Below are 18556 nucleotides of genomic sequence, written 5' to 3'. Positions count from 1 at the left end.
GCCAGACAGCACAAACAGATCTGGGACTAGCATAGTGGTTGACAGGAGGAAGAGTCAAAGGACTGCCATGTCTTCTGCTCGTGGTGTCACTAGCCCCTCAGCAAACCTCAGATCTATTGCTTTGTACAGGCTTTGAAGAAGCTTCAGGTAAACATAATTGTTAATTGACAGACATGTTTAAATATTACAGATGTGTGTATCAACTATATATCACGTAGATGTGGAGGGTATTGACTTGGTCCATGTGCTCTTTGGAGCTCTTTCACAGCTTCAAGCAAGGTCAAGCCTTATTCCCACAACGCATGCAGTAGGTAATGTTGAAAAACAAGAAACTATACTGAACAAAAATATAAACGCAACATGCAACAATTTCACAGATTTTACTAAGTTAGTTCATATAAGGAAATCAGTCAATTGAAAGAAATGGTAGAGAAATGTACATTACATTTTCTGGCAACAGCTCTGGAGGATATTCCTGCAGTCAGCATGCCAATTGCACACTCGCTCAAAACTTGAGACATCTGTGGCATTGTGTTATGTGACAAAACGAAACATTTTAGAGTGGCCTTTTGTCCCCAGCACAAGGTGCACCTGTGTAATGATCTGTGTAATGTTCTCGGTTCTATTTCCTTTCCTCTAAAACAATGTCTCCGGTTTTCTGTTATTTAAACCGGTTCCAACCCCTGCTGCTAACCTTATGCTGAACCCTAACCTTAAATTAAGTCCAAAGAGCGAATTCTTGTTTTCATGAATTTCTTTGATGTAACCAACTTTGAATTTGTGGCTGTGGTAACTAGTGTCAACCAGGCTATGTGGAGCCGTCACCATATTGCTGACACCTATCTGATTCCTACAGGTCTGCAAAGACTGAAGGGTTAGGGGCTATAGTAGGGGTTTTGTCTGGGCACAAGACTACACTTCATCAAGGCTTTATCAAAATGTTCTCTGTATCAGGAATACTATTACTACTTACAGTTGAAGTCGGAAGTTTACATACACCTTAGCCAAATACATTTAAACTCAGTTTTTCACAATTCCTGACATTTAATCCTAGTACAAATTCCCTGTCTAGGTCAGTTAGGATCACCACGTTATTTTAAGAATGTGAAATGTCAGAATAATAGTAGAGAGATTTTATTTTAGCTTTTATTTCTTTCATCACATTCCCAGAGGGTCAGAAGTTTACATGCACTGAATTAGTATTAGGTAACATTGCCTTTTAAATTGTTTAACTTGGGTCAAATGTTTTGGGTAGCCTTCCACAAGCTTCCCACAATAAGTTGGGTGAATTTTGGCCCATTCCTCCTGACAGTCAGGTTTGTAGGCCTCCTTGCTCGCACATGCCTTTTCAGTTCTGCCCACAAATGTTCTATAGGATTGAGGTCAGGGCTTTGTGTTGGCCACTCCAATACCTTGACTTTGTTGTCCTTAAGCCATTTTGTCACAACTTTGGAAGTATGCTTGGGGTCATTGTCCATTTGGAAAACCCATTTGCGACCAAGCTTTAACTTCCTGACTGATGTCTTGAGATGTTGCTTCAATATATCCACATAATTTTCCTTCCTCATGATGCCATCTATTTTGTGAAGTGCACCAGTCCCTCCTGCAGTAAAGCACCCCCACAGCATGATGCTGCCACCCCCGTGCTTCACGGTTGGGATGGTGTTCTTCGGCTTGCAAGCCACCCCCTTTTTCCTCCAAACATAACGATGGTCATTATGGCCAAACAGTTCAATTTTTGTTTCATCAGACCAGAGGACATTTCTCCAAAAAGTACAGTCTTTGTCCCCATGTGCAGTTGCAAACTGTAGTCTGACTTTTTTATGGCGGTTTTGGAGCAGTGGCTTCTTCCTTGCTGAGTGGACTTTCAGGTTATGTCGATATAGGACTTGTTTTACTGTGGATATAGATACCTTTGTGCCTGTTTCCTCCAGCATCTTTTACAAGGTCCTTTGCTGTTGCTCTGGGATTGATTTGCACTTTTCGCACCAAAGTACGTTCATCTCTAGGAGACAGAACGCGTCTCCTTCCTGAGCGGTATGACGGCTGCGTGGTCCCATGGTGTTTATACTTGCGTGCTATTGTTTGTACAGATGAACGTGGTACCTTCAGGCGTTTGGAAATTGCTCCCAAGGATGACCCAGACTTGTGGAGGTCTACAATTTTTTTTCTGAGGTCTTGGCTGATTTCTTTTGATTTTCCCATGATGTCAAGCAAATAGGCACTGAGTTTGAAGGTACGCCTTGAAATACATCCACAGGTACACCTCCAATTGACTCAAATGATGTAAATTAGCCTATCCAAGCTGTTTGAAGGCAGTCAACTTAGTGTATGTAAACTTCTGACCCACTGGAATTGTGATACAGTGAATTATAACTGAAATAATCTGTCTGTAAACAATTGTTGGAAAAATTACTTGTCATGCACAAAGTAGATGTCCTAACCGACTTGCCAAAACTATAGTTTGTTAACAAGAAATTTGTGGAGTGGTTGTAAAACGAGTTAACTACTCCAACTTAAGTGTATGTAAACTTCTGACTTCAACTGTGCATTTGTATGTTACAATTGAAATATACGTACACTGCTCAAAAAAATAAAGGGAACACTTAAACAACACAATGTAACTCCAAGTCAATCACACTTCTGTGAAATCAAACTGTCCACTTAGGAAGCAACACTGATTGACAATACATTTCACATGCTGTTGTGCAAATGGAATAGACAACAGGTGGAAATTATAGGCAATTAGCAAGACACCCCCAATAAAGGACTGGTTTTGCAGGTGGTGACCACAGACCACTTCTCAGTTCCTATGCTTCCTGGCTGATGTTTTGGTCACTTTTGAATGCTGGCGGTGCTTTCACTCTAGTGGTAGCATGAGACGGAGTGTACAACCCACACAAGTGGCTCAGGTAGTGCAGCTCATCCAGGATGGCACATCAATGCGGGCTGTGGCAAGAAGGTTTGCTGTGTCTGTCAGCGTAGTGTCCAGAGCATGGAGGCGCTACCAGGAGACAGGCCAGTACATCAGGAGACGTGGAGGAGGCCGTAGGAGGGCAACAACCCAGCAGCAGGACTGCTACCTCCACCTTTGTGCAAGGAGGAGCAGGAGGAGCACTGCCAGAGCCCTGGAAAATGACCTCCAGCAGGCCACAAATGTGCATGTCTGCTCAAACGGTCAGAAACAGACTCCATGAGGGTGGTATGAGGGCCCGACGTCCACAGGTGGGGGTTGTGCTTACAGCCCAACACCGTGCAGGACGTTTGGCATTTGCCAGAGAACACCAAGATTGGCAAATTCGCCACTGGTGCCCTGTGCTCTTCACAGATGAAAGCAGGTTCAAACTGAGCACATGTGACAGACGTGACAGAGTCTGGAGACTCCGTGGAGAACGTTCTGCTGCCTGCAACATCCTCCAGCATGACCGTTTTGGCGGTGGGTCAGTCATGGTGTGGGGTGGCATTTCTTTGGGGGGCCGCACAGCCCTCCATGTGCTCGCCAGAGGTAGACTGACTGCCATTAGGTACCGAGATGAGATCCTCAGACCCCTTGTGAGACCATATGCTGATGCGGTTGGCCCTGGGTTCCTCCTAATGCAAGACAATGCTAGACCTCATGTGGCTGGAGTGTGTCAGCAGTTCCTGCAAGAGGAAGGCATTGACGCTATGGACTGGCCCGCCCGTTCCCCAGACCTGAATCCAATTGAGCACATCTGGGACATCATGTCTCGCTCCATCCACCAACGCCACGTTGCACCACAGACTGTCCAGGAGTTGGCGGATGCTTTAGTCTAGGTCTGGGTGGAGATCCCTCAGGAGACCATCCGCCACCTCATCAGGAGCATGCCCAGGCGTTGTAGGGAGGTCATACAGGCACGTGGAGGCCACACACACTACTGAGCCTCATTTTGACTTGTTTTAAGGACATTACATCAAAGTTGGATCAGCCTGTAGTGTGGTTTTCCACTTTAATTTTGAGGGTGACTCCAAATCCAGACCTCCATGGGTTGATACATTTGATTTCCATTGATCATTTTTGTGTGATTTTGTTGTCAGCACATTCAACTATGTAAAGAAAAAAGTATTTAATAAGATTATTTCATTCATTCAGATCTAGGATGTGTTATTTTAGTGTTCCCTTAATTTATTTGAGCATTGTATTTCGCTGTTTCAGTGCAAATCCACCTCACTGATTGTTTTGTAATGGTTAGACTAACTGCTGTTCTCGCGCTCTCTCTCTCTCTCCCTGTCCACAGAGGTGTATCATCAACAACACCCACCGGCTGGTGGAGCTGTGTGTGGCCAAGCTCTCTCAGGACTGGTTCCCTTTGCTGGAGCTGCTGGCCATGGCCACCAACCCCCACTGCAAGTTCCACATCTACAACGGCACACGGCCCTCCGAGACGGTGCCCGCCGGGGCGCAGCTGGCCGATGACGAGCTCTTCGCCCGCCCCCCTGACCCTCGGTCCCCCAAGGTAGGGTCCGAATTCAAGGTAGGCACCCCCCCAAATTTTTTTATTTTTTCTTCACCCAAGGTGAACCACCTGTTCTTCCATTGTACACCTTATTTGGGACCCAAACTGTTTTTAAATATATATTTTTGTAGTTTTCAACACTGACGGATTGGAAATCAGAGAGGGAGACAGGCAAGTGGGAGAGAAACAGTGGGAAGGGTGGATACAGGGATTGAACCCTGGTCTCCGGTGGCGAGTCGTTTATGTGACTGTGCCGGGTAGGGATGGGCATGAGTAATCAAGTACTCCAACGGATGTCAAAGCTCGATCTTTAACCAGATATTTTGTGGAATGTGCTTTGTGTCTGCCCAAACGGCAAGTTACATTTTGTCTTGGTCATTTTATTTGACTCGAGTGTTCCATTTGTGCATTTGCGGGGCACAACAAAAAATAAATCAAGCCAAGCATCACACCGTTCTCCTCACTAATTTCCCTTTCCCCTCCGTGTCTCATTTACTCAATTGCCTTCTGACTGCTCCCTCCACAAATCAAATTTTATTTGTCACATGCGCCAAGCACAACAGGTGTGGACTTGACCGTGAAATGCTTATTTACGAGCCCTTTCCCAACAATGCAGAGTTACATTTTTTTAAATAATTTGCTAAATAAAAAAAGGAAATGTTAACACAATATCAAGGCTATATACAAGGAGTACCGGTACCGAGTCAATGTGCAGGTGTAGGAGGTAATATGTCCCGTGTGGCTCAGTTGGTAGAGCATGGCGCTTGCAACGCCAGGGTTGTGGGTTCGATTCCCACGGGGGGCCAGTATGAAAAATGTATGCACTCACTAACTGTAAGTCGCTCTGGATAAGAGCATCTGCTAAATGACTAAAATGTAAATATGTACATGTAGGTAGGGGTAAAAGTGACTAGGCAATCAGGATAGATAATAAACAGAGTAGCAGCAGTGTATGTGAAAGTGTGTTTGGCGTCAGTATGTGTGTGTGTGTGTGTTTGTGTTGGAGTGTCAGTGTAGTGTGTGTGTGGTTAGAGTCAGTGCAAGAATGTCAATGCAAAAAAAGGGGCTCAATACAAATGTTCAGCAGTCTTATGGCTTGGGGTAGAAGCTGTTCAGGAGCTTTTTGGTCCCAGTCTATGACTTGGGTGGCTGTAGTCTTTGACAATTTTTAGGGCCTTTCTCTGACACCGGCCTGGTATAGAGGTCCTGGATGGCAGGAAGCTTGGCCTCAGTGATGTACTAGGCCGTACGCAATACCCTCTGTAGCGCCGTGTGGTGGAATGCCAAGCAGTTGCCATACCAAGCGGTGATGCAGCCAGTCAAGATACTCTCAATGGTGCAGCTGTGTAACTTTTTGAGGATCTGAGGGCCCATGCCAAAGTCGTGCCTTCTTCAAGACTGTGTTTGGACCATGATGGGTCCTTAGTGATGTGGACACCGAGGAACTTGAAGCTCTCGACCTGCTCCACTATAGCCCCGTCGATGTGAATGGGGGCGTGTTCGGCCCTCCGTTTCCTGTAGTCCACGATCAGCTCCTTTGTCTTGCTGACGTTGAGGGAGAGGTTGTCCTCCTGGCACTACACTGCCAGGTCTCTGACCCCCTCCCTATAGGCTGTCTCGTTTTCGGTGATCAGGCCTACAACCGTTGTGTCGTCGGCAAACTTAATGATGGTCTTGGAGTCTTTGGCGGCAACACAGTCATGGGTGAACAGGGAGTGCAGAAGGGGACTAAGCAAGCACCCCTGAGGGGCCCCCGTGTTGAATGCTGAGCTGTAGTCAATGAACAGCATTCTCACGTAGGTGTTCCTTTTGTCCAGGTGGGAAAGGGCAGTGTGGAGTGCTATAGAGATCTGTTGGGAAGGTATGCAAATTGGAGTGGGTCCAGGGTGTCTGGGATGATGGTGTTGATGTGCTTTGGAGCGATAGTAATTTAGACAGGTTAGCTTGGCTTTCTTTGGCACAGGGACTTTGGTGGTCTGTTTGAAACATGTAGGTATTACAGACTGGGTCAGGGAGAGGTTGAAAGTGTCAGTGAAGACACTTGCCAGCTAGTACGCGTCCTGGTAATCCGTCTGGCCCTGCGACCTTGTGAATGAGCTGCAGTTTTGGAATAATTGCATCCCATCTATTTTCTGCTTCAGCTACTTTGCGAACTGCTAGTGCCATTTAAAATTGGTTAGCCTAGGCTATAACCCCCCTAAACATAGACGGGTTCCACACTGAAAAAATATGCAAAAACATCAGTTTGATAAAGACAGAGCGTATTTTCATTAGAATCATTAACCATAGGCCTACTCACCAAACAGATGTCGTGGCCGTAATTCATCACCATGCAGTGTTCAATGTGGAATTGTTCATCCATTTGGAAAATTCCAAAGAACAGGCAGAATAAACTACAATATATACACAAGAGTATGTGGACACTTCAAAATAGTTGATGCGGCTATTTCAGCCACACCCGTTGCTGACGTGTATAAAATCGAGCACACAACCATGCAATCTCCATAGACAAACATTGGCAGTAGAATGGCCTTACTGAAGAGCTCAGTGACTTTCAATGTGGCACTGTCATAGGATGCCACCTTTCCAACAAGTCAGTTCGTCAACTTTCTGCCCTGCTAGAGCTGGCCCGGTCAACTGTAAGTGCTGTTATTGTGAAGTGGAAATATCTAGGAGCAACAACGGCTCAGCCACAAAGTGGTAGGCCACACAAGCTCACAGAATGGGACCGCCGAGTGCTGAAGCGCGTAGCACATAAATAGTTTGTCCTCGGTTGCACTACCGAGTTCCAAACTGCCTCCTCTCGAAGCAACGTCAGCACAAGAACTGTTCGTTGGGAGCTTCATGAAATGGGTTTCCATGGCCGTGCAGCCGCACACAAGCCTAGGATCACCATGCACAATGCCAAGCCTCGGCTGGAGTGGTGTAAAGCTCTCCGCCATTGGACTCTGGAGCAGTGGAAACGCGTTCTCTGGAGTGAAGTATCATGCTTCACCATCTGGCAGTCCGACAGACGAGTCTGGGTTTGGCGGATGCCAGCAGAACGCTACCAGCCTCAATGCATAGTGCCAACTGTATAGTTTGGTGGAGGAGAAATCATGTTCTGGGGCAGTTTTTCATGGTTCGGGCTAGGCCCCTTAGTTCCAGTGACTGTAAATCTTAAAGCTACACCATACAATGACATTATAGATGATTCTGTGCTTCCAACTTTTTGGCAACAGTTTGGGGAAGGCCCTTTCCTGTTTCAGCATGACAATGCCCCCGTGCACAAAGCGAGGTCCTAACAGAAATGGTTTGTCGATCGGTGTGGAAGAACTTGACTGGCCTGCACAGAGCCCTGACCTCAATCCCATCAAACACCTTTGGGATGAATTGGAATGCTGACTGCGAGCCAGGCTTAATAGCCCAACATCAGTGCCCGACCTCACTAATGCTCTTGTGGCTGAATGGAAGCAAGTCCCTGCAGCAATGTTCCAACATCTAGTTGAAAGCCTCCCCAGCAGAGTGGAGGCTGTTATAGTGGATGAGCAGATGTCCCCATACTTTTTGTATACAGTACCAGTCAAAAGTTTGGGCACACCTACTCATTCCAGGGTTTTTCTTTATTTTTTCTATTTTCTACATTGTAGAATAATAGTGAAGACATCAAAACTATGTATTATGAAATAACACATATGGAATAATGTAGTAACCAAAAAAGTGTTAAATTAATGGTGTGGCTGTTGAACAAGTTCAGGAGACTAAAATACTTGGCGTTACCTTAGATTGTGGTCCTCTGTAGCTCAGCTGGTAGAGCACGGCGCTTGTAACGCCAAGGTAGTGGGTTCGATCCCCGGGACCACCCATACACAAAAATGTATGCACGCATGACTGTAAGTCGCTTTGGATAAAAGCGTCTGCTAAATGGCATATTTATTTTTATATTTATTTATTGTAAACTATCATGGTCAAAACATATAGATTCAATGGTTGTAAAGATGGGGGAGGTCTGTCCGTAATAAAGAGATGCTCTGCTTTTTTGACGCCACATTCCAAAAAGCAAGATATGCAGGCTCTAGTTTAGTCTAATCTTGATTATTGTTCAGTCGTGTGGTCCAGTGCTGCATGGAAAGACCTAGTTAAGCTGCAGCTGGCCCAAAACAAAGCGGCACGTCTTGCTCTTCATTTGTATTCGGAGGGCTGATATAAATACTATGCAGGCCAGTCTATCTTGGCTAAGAGTTGAGGAGAGACTGACTGCATCACTTTTTCTTTTTATAAGAAACATGAATGTGTTAAATCTCATTGTTTGCATAGTCAACTTACACACAGCTCTGACACACACACTTACCCCACCAGACATGCCACCAGGGGTCTTTTCACAGTCTCCAAATCCAGAACAAATTCAAGAAAGCGTACAGTATTATATAAAGCCCTTATTGCATGGAACTCCATTCCATCTCATATTGCTCAAATGAACAGCACCCTGGTTTCAAAATACAGATAAAGCAACATCTCACAGTGTTCTGTCCTTGAGCTGTTCTTGTCTATTAATGTTCTGTATTGTTTCATGGTTTGTGTGGACACCAGGAAGAGTAGCTTCTGCTTTTGCAACAGCTAATGGGGATCCTAATAAAATACCAAATACCAAACAAATCAAAATATATTTTATATTTGAGAATTTTCGAATAGCCACCCTTTGCCTTGCCACACTCTTGGCATTCTCTCAACCAGCTTCTTGAGGTAGTCACCTGGAATGCATTTCAACTAACATGTGCCTTCTTAAAAGTTAATTTGTGGAATTTATTTCCTTCTTAATGCGTTTGAGCCAGTCAGTTGTGGTGTGACAAGATAGTGGGGTATACAGAAGATAGCCCTATTTGGTAAAAGACCAAGTCCATATTATGGCAAGAACAGCTCAAATAAGCAAAGAGAAACGACAGTCCATCATTACTTTAAGACATGAAGGTCAGTCAATACTGAAAATGTCAAGAACTTTGAACGTTTCTTCAAGTGCAGTCGCAAAAACCATCAAGCGCTATGATGAAACTGGCTCTCATGAGGACCGCAACAGGAATGGAAGACCCAGACTTACCTCTGCTGCATAGGATAAGTTCATTAGAGTTACCAGCCTCAGAAATTGCAGCCCAAATAAATGCTTCACAGAGTTCAAGTAACAGACACATCTCAACATCAACTGTTCAGAGGAGACTGTGTGAATCAGGCCTTCATGGTCGAATTGCTGCAAAGAAACCACTACTAAAGGACACCAATAATAAGAAGAGACCTGCTTGGGCCAAGAATCACGAGCAGTGGACATTAGACCGGTGTAAATGTGTCCTTTGGTCTGGAGTCCAAATTTGAGATTTTTGGTTCCAACCGCTGTGTCTTTGTGAGACGCGGTGTGGGTGAACGGATGATCTCCGCATGTGTAGTTCCCACCGTAAAACATGGAGGTGTTATGGTGTGGGGGTGCTTTATTGGTGACACTGTCTGTGATTGATTTAGAATTCAAGGCACACTTAACCAGCATGGCTACCACAGCATTCTGCAGCGATATGCCATCTGGTTTGGGCTTAGTGGGACTATCATTTGTTTTTCAACAGGACAATGACCCAACACACCACCAGGCTGTGTAAGGGCTATTTTACCAAGAAGGAGTGTGATGGAGTGCTGCATCAGATGACCTGGCCTCCACAATCCCCCGACCTCAACCCAATTGAGATGGTTTGGGATGAGTTGGACCACAGAGTGAAGGAAAAGCAGCCAACAAGTGCTCAGCATATGTGGGAACTCCTTAAAGACTGTTGGAAAAGCATTTCAGGTGAAGCTGGTTGACAGAATGCCAAGAGTGTGCAAAGTTGTTATCAAGGCAAAGGGTGGCTATTTGAAGATCCTCAAGTATAAAATATATTTTGATTTGTTTAACGCTTTTTTGTTTATTACATGATTCCATATGTGTTATTTCATAGTTTTGATGTCTTCACTATTACTCTACAATGTAGAAAATAGTATTTACATTTACATTTTAGTCATTTAGCAGACGCTCTTATCCAGAGCGACTTACAGTTAGTGAGTGCATACATTATTATTTTATATATATATATATATATATATATATATATATATATATATATTTTTTTTTTTTCTTTTACTGGCCCCCGTGGGTATTGAACCCACAACCCTGGCGTTGCAAACGCCATGCTCAACCAACTGAGCTACAAATAAAGAAAAACCCTTGAATGAGTAGGTGTGTCCAAACTTTTGACTGGTAGTGTATATCGAAACAAAGACAGATTTTGGTTTGTAACCCTGAAAAATGTTTCTTTCCAAATGATCACGCTTTGAGAATAACTGTTCCAGACGCGAGATGTGCATCACTTCGCACTGGCAACTTTTTTCATATGGAATATATTCAGTTTTATTACAAACGTTTTTTTTTACTATGAAATAGGTGTTTTCACTGTGATAAGGGCTCAGGATATAAGCCCCGTTTCCACTGGCACTTAAAATTAGGGCCAAATTCAAGCTGGGTCGAGGGAAATCCTGGCCAGCGCAGTCCAGTTTCACAACTGGTGCCAGCTCGATTAGAATTTGCGGTGGAGACGCCATTACTACGCAACCACCAGCTGATCACTGCTGGTTGCTGACATCACGTTTAGCTAACTCGTCTGGGCTTGTTGCTGTTAGCTAGCACATGGACAAGCAGTACTGCAGTAGTTAGACATTACACGAATTACCACCATAGCTGGATCCTTCATACATTTTTGCACTACACACACTTTTTTTGAGAACAGTCAGCCCTCGAATGCTAGCGACCTAATGTTAGCTAGCAAATCAGAGTTGAAACAAGCTAGAACCGAACGTGAGGTAGCAGGGATTTTAGCTGGCCAGGTCGTTTGAAAGCAAGCTAGCTAGCTACATCATATCAAACATGTCATCTGGTTTGCTTTGTTAGCTAGGTAGCTAATAGCCAATGCCATGGCAAGCAAGGTAGGAATTTAGCTAGCTAACCTGTTATGCTAGCGACGATGCTAGCCGTTTAGCTAACTAGCGTTAGCGAGCTAAATACAAGGCTCTTAGTCTGGCTGGCTCTGGGACGAGTGTGGGGTAATGTTAGTTACAGCATGGTGAGGGTGAATACAATTCTTCATCTTGCTAGCTAGCTAGCAACATTAGCGAAGCCAGTTGGACAGTCACATTGGCTACACAGCAACATTACATTTCTCATTTCTGGAGGTAGTTGAAACGCAACTCCAGCTAGCCCACCAAGGCCAGCCCAAACCGGGTTGAATTCAAAGTGCCAATGGATTAACACTGGAACCGCCATAGGCCAACGGCCACTGTAGTTTGATTTTGTACATTTAAAAAATCTGCCCCTCAAAAAAGCTATGTCATCCTCTTTCCCTGACTTTTCCTAAATGTTTGTATTGTACACTGCTCATTGGTCAGAATTTTTAAATCACAAACAGTAAAGTATTTAGAGCCCTTTTACCCGTTTTTTTCACACCTATTTCTAATTTAACCTGTGAAGATAACATGCTGTAGGATGTTGGTATCCAGCCAAGTGCTAATGTGTCTCTCTCTCCTCACTGAATGAATGACAAATGGATGAATGGGTGATAATTGTGCACCTTACTTCACAATTGAATTTAAATGAGGCCTAACAGAATAAGGAGGTTGATTTACAGTGCATTCGGAAATTTTTCTGACCCCTTGACTTTTTCCATATTTTTGTAAATGTGATATTTCAGTTTCTTATTTTTTATAAATGTACAAAAATGTATAAAAACCTGTTTTCGCTTTGTCATTATATGGTATTGTGTGTAGGTTAATGAGGGGAAAAAAAACAATTTAATCCATTTTAGAATAAAGCTGTAAGGTAACAAAATGTGGAAAATGTCAAGGGGTCTGAATACTTTCTTAATGCACTGTAATTTAGAATTACTTTAGTTTAATGATGAGTTTGTTATGCCTATTTATCAGCAGCAAAAAATGTGACCACGCGCCTTGGGGGTTGATACAATTTTCTCTAACATTTTACTTTGTAAAAATACTGTTTTATTTATGAACTCTATTACTAATCACATTTATTGTAAGGGAAACAAAAACATGCTACATGTTGCAGTAGGCCTTTTAGAATAATGCAAAACATCCATGACTCAATCCAGCGACGCAAACGATGCCAGCCCACTGAATAAATGACAAATGAATTGAATGGGCGATAATTGTGCACCTTACTTCACAATTGAATTAAAAATGAGGCCTAACTGAATAATGAGTGAAGAGGTTCATTTAATTTAGAACAGAACTGTGTAATGAGTTTGTCTTATGCCTATTTATCAGCATTGGCGCTCATGTTAATATTTTGACCTTGCAGGTTGACACCATTCTCTTATGTTTTACTTTGTAAAAAGAAGCTGTTACAGGACTTATGTACTGTAACTCTATTGCTAATCACATTTATTGTAAAGGAAACAATCATAGTATGTGTTGCAGTAGGCCTTTAGAATAGTGCAAAACATATACTTGACTCTGTCTAACTTGATGAGCGTGAAACAAACGATGCCACTTAGCCTACATAGCCGACCCATCGAAACTACAGTGCATTTGGAAAGTATTCAGACCCCTTGACGTTTTCCACATTTTGTAACCTTACAGCCTTATGCTAAAGTTGATTAACTTGTTTTTTCCCCCCTCATCAATCTACACACAATACTCCCTAATGACGAAGCAAAAACAGAATTTTAGAAATTGTTACAGATGTATTAAAAATAAAAAACTGAATTATCACATTTACATAAGTATTCAGACCCTTTACTCTGTACTTTGTTGAAGCACCTTTGGCAGCGATTACAGCCTTGAGTCTTCTTGGGTATGATGCTATAAGCTTGGCACCTGTATTTTGGGAGTTTCTCCCATTCTTCTCTGCAGATCCTCTCAAGTTCTGTCAGGTTGGATAGGGAGCATCGCTGCACAGCTAATTTCAGGTCTCTCCAGAGATGTTCAATCAGGTTCAAGTCCGGGCTCTGGTTGGGCCACTCAAGCACATTCAGAGACTTGTCCCGAAGCCACTCCTGCGTTGTCTTGGCTGTGTGCTTAGGGTCGTTGTCCTGTTGGAAGGTGAACCTTCGCCCCAGTCTGTGATCCTGAGCGCTCTGGAGCAGGTTTTCATCAAGGATCTCTCTGTACTTTGCGCCACTCATCTTTCCCTCGATCCTGACTAGTCTCCCAGTCCCTGCTGCTGAAAAACATCCCCACAGCATGATGCTGCCACCACCATGCTTCACTGTAGGGATGGTGCAAGGTTTCCTCCAGACGTGACGCTTGGCATTCAGACCAAGGAGTTCAATCTTGGTTTCATCAGACCAGATAATCTTGTTTCTCATGGTCTGAGAGTCCTTTAGGTGCCTTTTGGAAAACTCCAAGCGTGCTGTCATGTGCCTTTTACTGAGGAGTGGCTTCCGACTGGCCACTCTACCATAAAGGCCTGATTTGGTGGAGTGCTACAGAGATAGTTGTCCTTCTGTAAGGTTGCTAAAGGGGACGCCCGGCAACGTTCTCTGGCGGGTACTGAAAGGCCAGGCGGTTCTAGTGTTAAGAGCATCTTGTCTGCGAAATTTAACAGAGCAATGCCATTACAGAGCCATAGGCTTCTACAAGCAAGTGCCACTGCTGAGGTTACTGCCTTTTTTAAAGCTTGCGTTCCACAATATAATATAACCAGTTGATATTACGGTTTCAATAAATTAATCTTAAATGGCACTTTTTTTTTATTGACTGAATTTATATGTGGGGAAATTCATCTATTAGGATTTGTTATCTGTAATGGTTATGATAAATTAATGATTTTTGCCATCTTTTGGCATGTAGATAAATAAAAATCCAGTGCGGGCCTTGTTCTAAAAATATATATATTTTTCTCCATTCAATTAGTCCAAATAAATATCATGAGGGTATTGGAACAGTCAAAACATTTCAAATGCCCATCCCGAGTGCCAGGGAGTGTTACCACTGCACATAGGCCCAAAACGTAACCCACTCCTGTTTGCCAAGATCTGTTTACAAAATCACCAATAAACATCACTTTACTTGTAGCCAGGTGGATCAACTAAAATAAATTACTGAGGATTTTTTTATAAACTGTGCTGGGACTGATTTAGGCTATACTGTGTAAATGTATCTTTCTCTCCCATCTAAATCTTTTCATATCTGCACAATGAGAAATGTCTGAATTTTTTTGAATCAAGACTAAATAAAATATCCTCTGGATATCTGCGATTGCCATAGGAACAGAGAACAGGTTTTTTTGTCCGTCCCCTCCCTCCAAATAGGCAGTTGGCCTGCAATTTATTTTCTTGGAACAAATCTACAGAGCAGTGTTATTTGCTCCGGGCTTGCCGCCTTAGGGCCAGCGCACAGAAACAAAGGAGGATCCCTCCGTGTACTGCGTAGAAAATGGAATAGGGATGAAAATACAATAAAAGGATGCACTCAAGTGTTGTGGAGTTTAAATGAGATGATGCCAGGGAGAGTGAGTTCTTCTATGAAAAGCGCGATGACTGGAGCGTGGGCCGGGGGGGGGATCAATGTGAACATTGTTGCGGAGGGAAGCAAAGGCGGCAGCTGCCTGTCTGCCGTAGATTGCAGTCAGCCCAATACGAACACTGCTGCAGCCTCTGATATGGGCCTGTGGGTTGAATCAGAAGCCAAGCAGTTCTCCTATGATTTTCTCTTCAATCAACCCTTTCTGTGTAATAGCTGCGAGATGAGAGGGATTACACACAAGACAAAGGAGATGATTGTGGACTACAGGAAATTCTCATCGACAGGGCTGTAGTGGAGCAGGTTGAGAGCTTCAAGTTCCTTGGTGTCCACATCACAAACAAACTAACATGGTCCAAGCACACCAAGACAGTCGTGAAGAGGGCTAAACAGCTTCTACCCCCAAGCCATAAGACTCCTGAACATCTAATCACATGGCTAACCAAACTATTTTACGCTGCTGCTACTCTCTGTTTATTATCTATGCATAGTCACTAACTCTACAGTGGGGGAAAAAAGTATTTAGTCAGCCACCAATTGTGCAAGTTCTCCCACTTAAAAAGATGAGAGGCCTGTAATTTTCATCATAGGTACACATCAACTATGACAGACAAAATGAGATTATCAGTGGTCTTGTATGTCTTCCATTTCCTAATAATTGCTCCCACAGTTGATTTCTTCAAACCAAGCTGCTTACCTATTGCAGATTCAGTCTTCCCAGCCTGGTGCAGGTCTACAATTTTGTTTCTGGTGTCCTTTGACAGCTCTTTGGTCTTGGCCATAGTGGAGTTTGGAGTGTGACTGTTTGAGGTTGTGGACAGGTGTCTTTTATACTGATAACAAGTTCAAACAGGTGCCATTAATACAGGTAACGAGTGGAGGACAGAGGAGCCTCTTAAAGAAGAAGTTACAGGTCTGTGAGAGCCAGAAATCTTGCTTGTTTGTAGGTGACCAAATACTTATTTTCCACCATAATTTGCAAATAAATTCATAAAAAATCCTACAATGTGATTTTCTGGAATTTTTTTCCTCATTTTGTCTGTCATAGTTGACGTGTACCTATGATGCAAATTACAGGCCTCTCATCTTTTTAAGTGGGAGAACTTGCACAATTGGTGGCTAACTAAATATTTTCCCCCCACTGTACCTACATGTACATATTACCTCGACTAACCGGTGCCCCCGCACATTGACTCGGTACTGGTACCCCCTGTATATAGCCTCGCTATTGTTATTTTTACTGCTGCTCTTTAATTATTTGTAACTGATATTTCGTATTATTTTATATTGTATTTTTTTGTGATTTTTGTTGTGTTATTCTTTCTTAAAACTGTGTTGGTTAAGGGCTTGTAAATAAGCATTTCACTGTTGTATTCGGCACGTGACATAACATTTGATTTGATTGAGGGATGTATTTGTATAGCTGAACAGCTTGAGTGAATAATGGTCAGAGGGTGAGGGTCTTTACCATGTGTGTTGTTCTTTTTTGCTCTTCGTTCACAGGGCTGGTTGGTGGATTTAATAAACAAATTTGGCTCGTTAAATGGGTTTCAAACACTGCACGATCGCTTCATAGGTGGCCAAGCACTGAACGTCCAGATCATCGCCGCACTTATCAAGTGAGTTGGCCTGTGAACACACACGCACACTTTAATGCAGGGGTTCTCAAACTGGGGTCACTGGCCACCTAGGGAAATTGGCTTCAAAACTACACAATTTTCTTATATACAGTGTATTCGGAAAGTATTCAGACCCCTCCCCTTTTCCACATTTTGCTACGTTACAGCCTTATTCTGAAATTGATAAAATAATTTTTTCCCTCATCAGTCTACGCACATACCCCATAATGACAAAGTGCAAACAGGTTTTTAGAAATTTTTGCAAATGTATAAAAAATTAAAAACAAAAATACCTTATTTACATAAGTATTCAGACCCTTTGCTATGAGGCTCGAAATTGAGCTCAGGTGCATCCTGTTTCCATTGATCATCCTTGATGTTTCTACAAGTTGATTGTACTCAACCTGTGGTAAATTCAATTGATTGGACTTGATTTGGAAAGGCACACACCTGTCTATATAAGGTCCCACAGTTGACAGTGCATGTGAGAGCAAAAACCAAGCCATGAGGTTGAAGGAATTGTCCGTAGAGCTCCGAGACAGGATTGTGTCAAGGCACAGATCTGTGGAAGGGTACCAAAAGATTTCTGCAATATTGAAGGTCCTCAAGAACACAGTGGCCTCATCATTCTTAAATGGAAGAAGTTTGGAACCACCAAGACTATTCCTAGAGCTGGCCCCCTGGGTAAAACTGAGCAATTGGGGGAGAAGGGCCTTGGTCAGGAAGGTGACCAAGAACCCGATGGTCACTCTGACAGAGCTCCGGAGTTTCTCTGTGGAGATGGGAGAACCTTCCAGAAGGACAACCATCTCTGCAGCACTCCATCAATCAGGCCTTTTATGGTAGAGTGGCCAGACGGAAGCTACTCCTCAGTGAAAGACACATGAGAGCCCGCTTGGAGTTTGCCAAAAGGCACCTAAAGGACTCTCAGACCATGAGAGACAAGATTATCTGGTCTGATGAAACCAAGATTGAACTCTTTGGCCTGAATGCCAAGCGTCACATCTGGAAGAAACCTTGCACCATCCCTACGGTGAAGCATGGTGGTGGCAGCATTATGCTGTGGTGATGTTTTTCAGCGGCAGGGACAGGGAGACTAGTCAGGATCGAGGGAAAGATAAACGGAGCAAAGTACATAAAGATCCTTGGTGACAACCTGCTCCAGAGCGCTCAGGACCTCAGACTGGGGCGAAGGTTCACCTTCCAACGGGACAACGACCCTAAGCACCAAGCCAAGACAACACAGGAGAGGCTTCATCCCAGTCTGAGGTCCTGAGCGCTCTGGAGCAGGTTGTCACCAAGGATCTTTATGTACTTGAGTCTCTGAATGTCCTTGAGTGGCCCATCCAGAGCCCAGACTTGAACCCGATAAAAAAAAAAAATCTCTGGAGAGACCTGAGAATAGCTGTGCAGCGACGCTCCCCATCCAACCTGACCGAGCTTGAGAGGATCTGCAGAGAAGAATGGGAGAAACTCTCCAAATACAGGTGTGCCAAGCTTGTAGTGTCACACCCAAGAAGACTTGAGGCTGTAATCGCTGCCAAAGGTGCTTCAACAAAGTACTGATTAAAGGGTCTGAATACTTATGTAAATGTTATATTTCAGTTTTTTACATTAAATACAATTGCAAAAAAAATCCTTAAACCTGTTTTTGCTTTGTCATTATGGGGTATTGTTTGTAGATTAATGCGAAAAAAAATCAATTTAATCAATTTCAGAATAAGACTAACAAAATGTGGAAAAGGTCAAGGGGTCTGAATACTTTCCGAAAGCACTGTACATTTCTAGCTGTTAGTTCCTCTTCCAATGAACTGTGGGGAGGTCAAAAAAATGTGTCTACCAAATCTATTCAAGTTAAAATGTTTATTGCTTGACATCATCATTCACCTGATGATAAATGTTTTTTTTTTTTTTTTTTTTTGCTGACATATAATGGGT

The 18556-nt window shown here is 43.3% G+C and overlaps 1 protein-coding gene across 11 annotated transcripts in view; it reads left to right on the top strand.

The window, feature by feature from the left end:
• usp9 (ubiquitin specific peptidase 9) overlaps positions 1-18556 on the top strand; it is a 110122-nt gene that overhangs the window by 34779 nt on the left and 56787 nt on the right. For 6 of the 11 annotated variants that reach the window (XM_084162711.1, XM_084162719.1, XM_084162717.1 and 3 more), the window contains exons 6-7: positions 4257-4475; positions 16503-16618. In XM_084162711.1, the coding sequence (XP_084018837.1) occupies positions 4257-4475; positions 16503-16618 (335 nt within the window). Of the gene's footprint in view, positions 1-4256; positions 4494-16502; positions 16619-18556 lie in introns of all 11 variants that reach the window. The other 5 variants (XM_084162718.1, XM_084162715.1, XM_084162714.1 and 2 more) reach the window with 1 other exon arrangement.

This window comes from Coregonus lavaretus (assembly GCF_964263955.1).
Source record: "Coregonus lavaretus genome assembly, chromosome: 5".
Classification (NCBI taxonomy): Eukaryota; Metazoa; Chordata; class Actinopteri; order Salmoniformes; family Salmonidae; genus Coregonus; species Coregonus lavaretus.
This window is presented reverse-complemented; position numbering and strand designations above follow the sequence as displayed.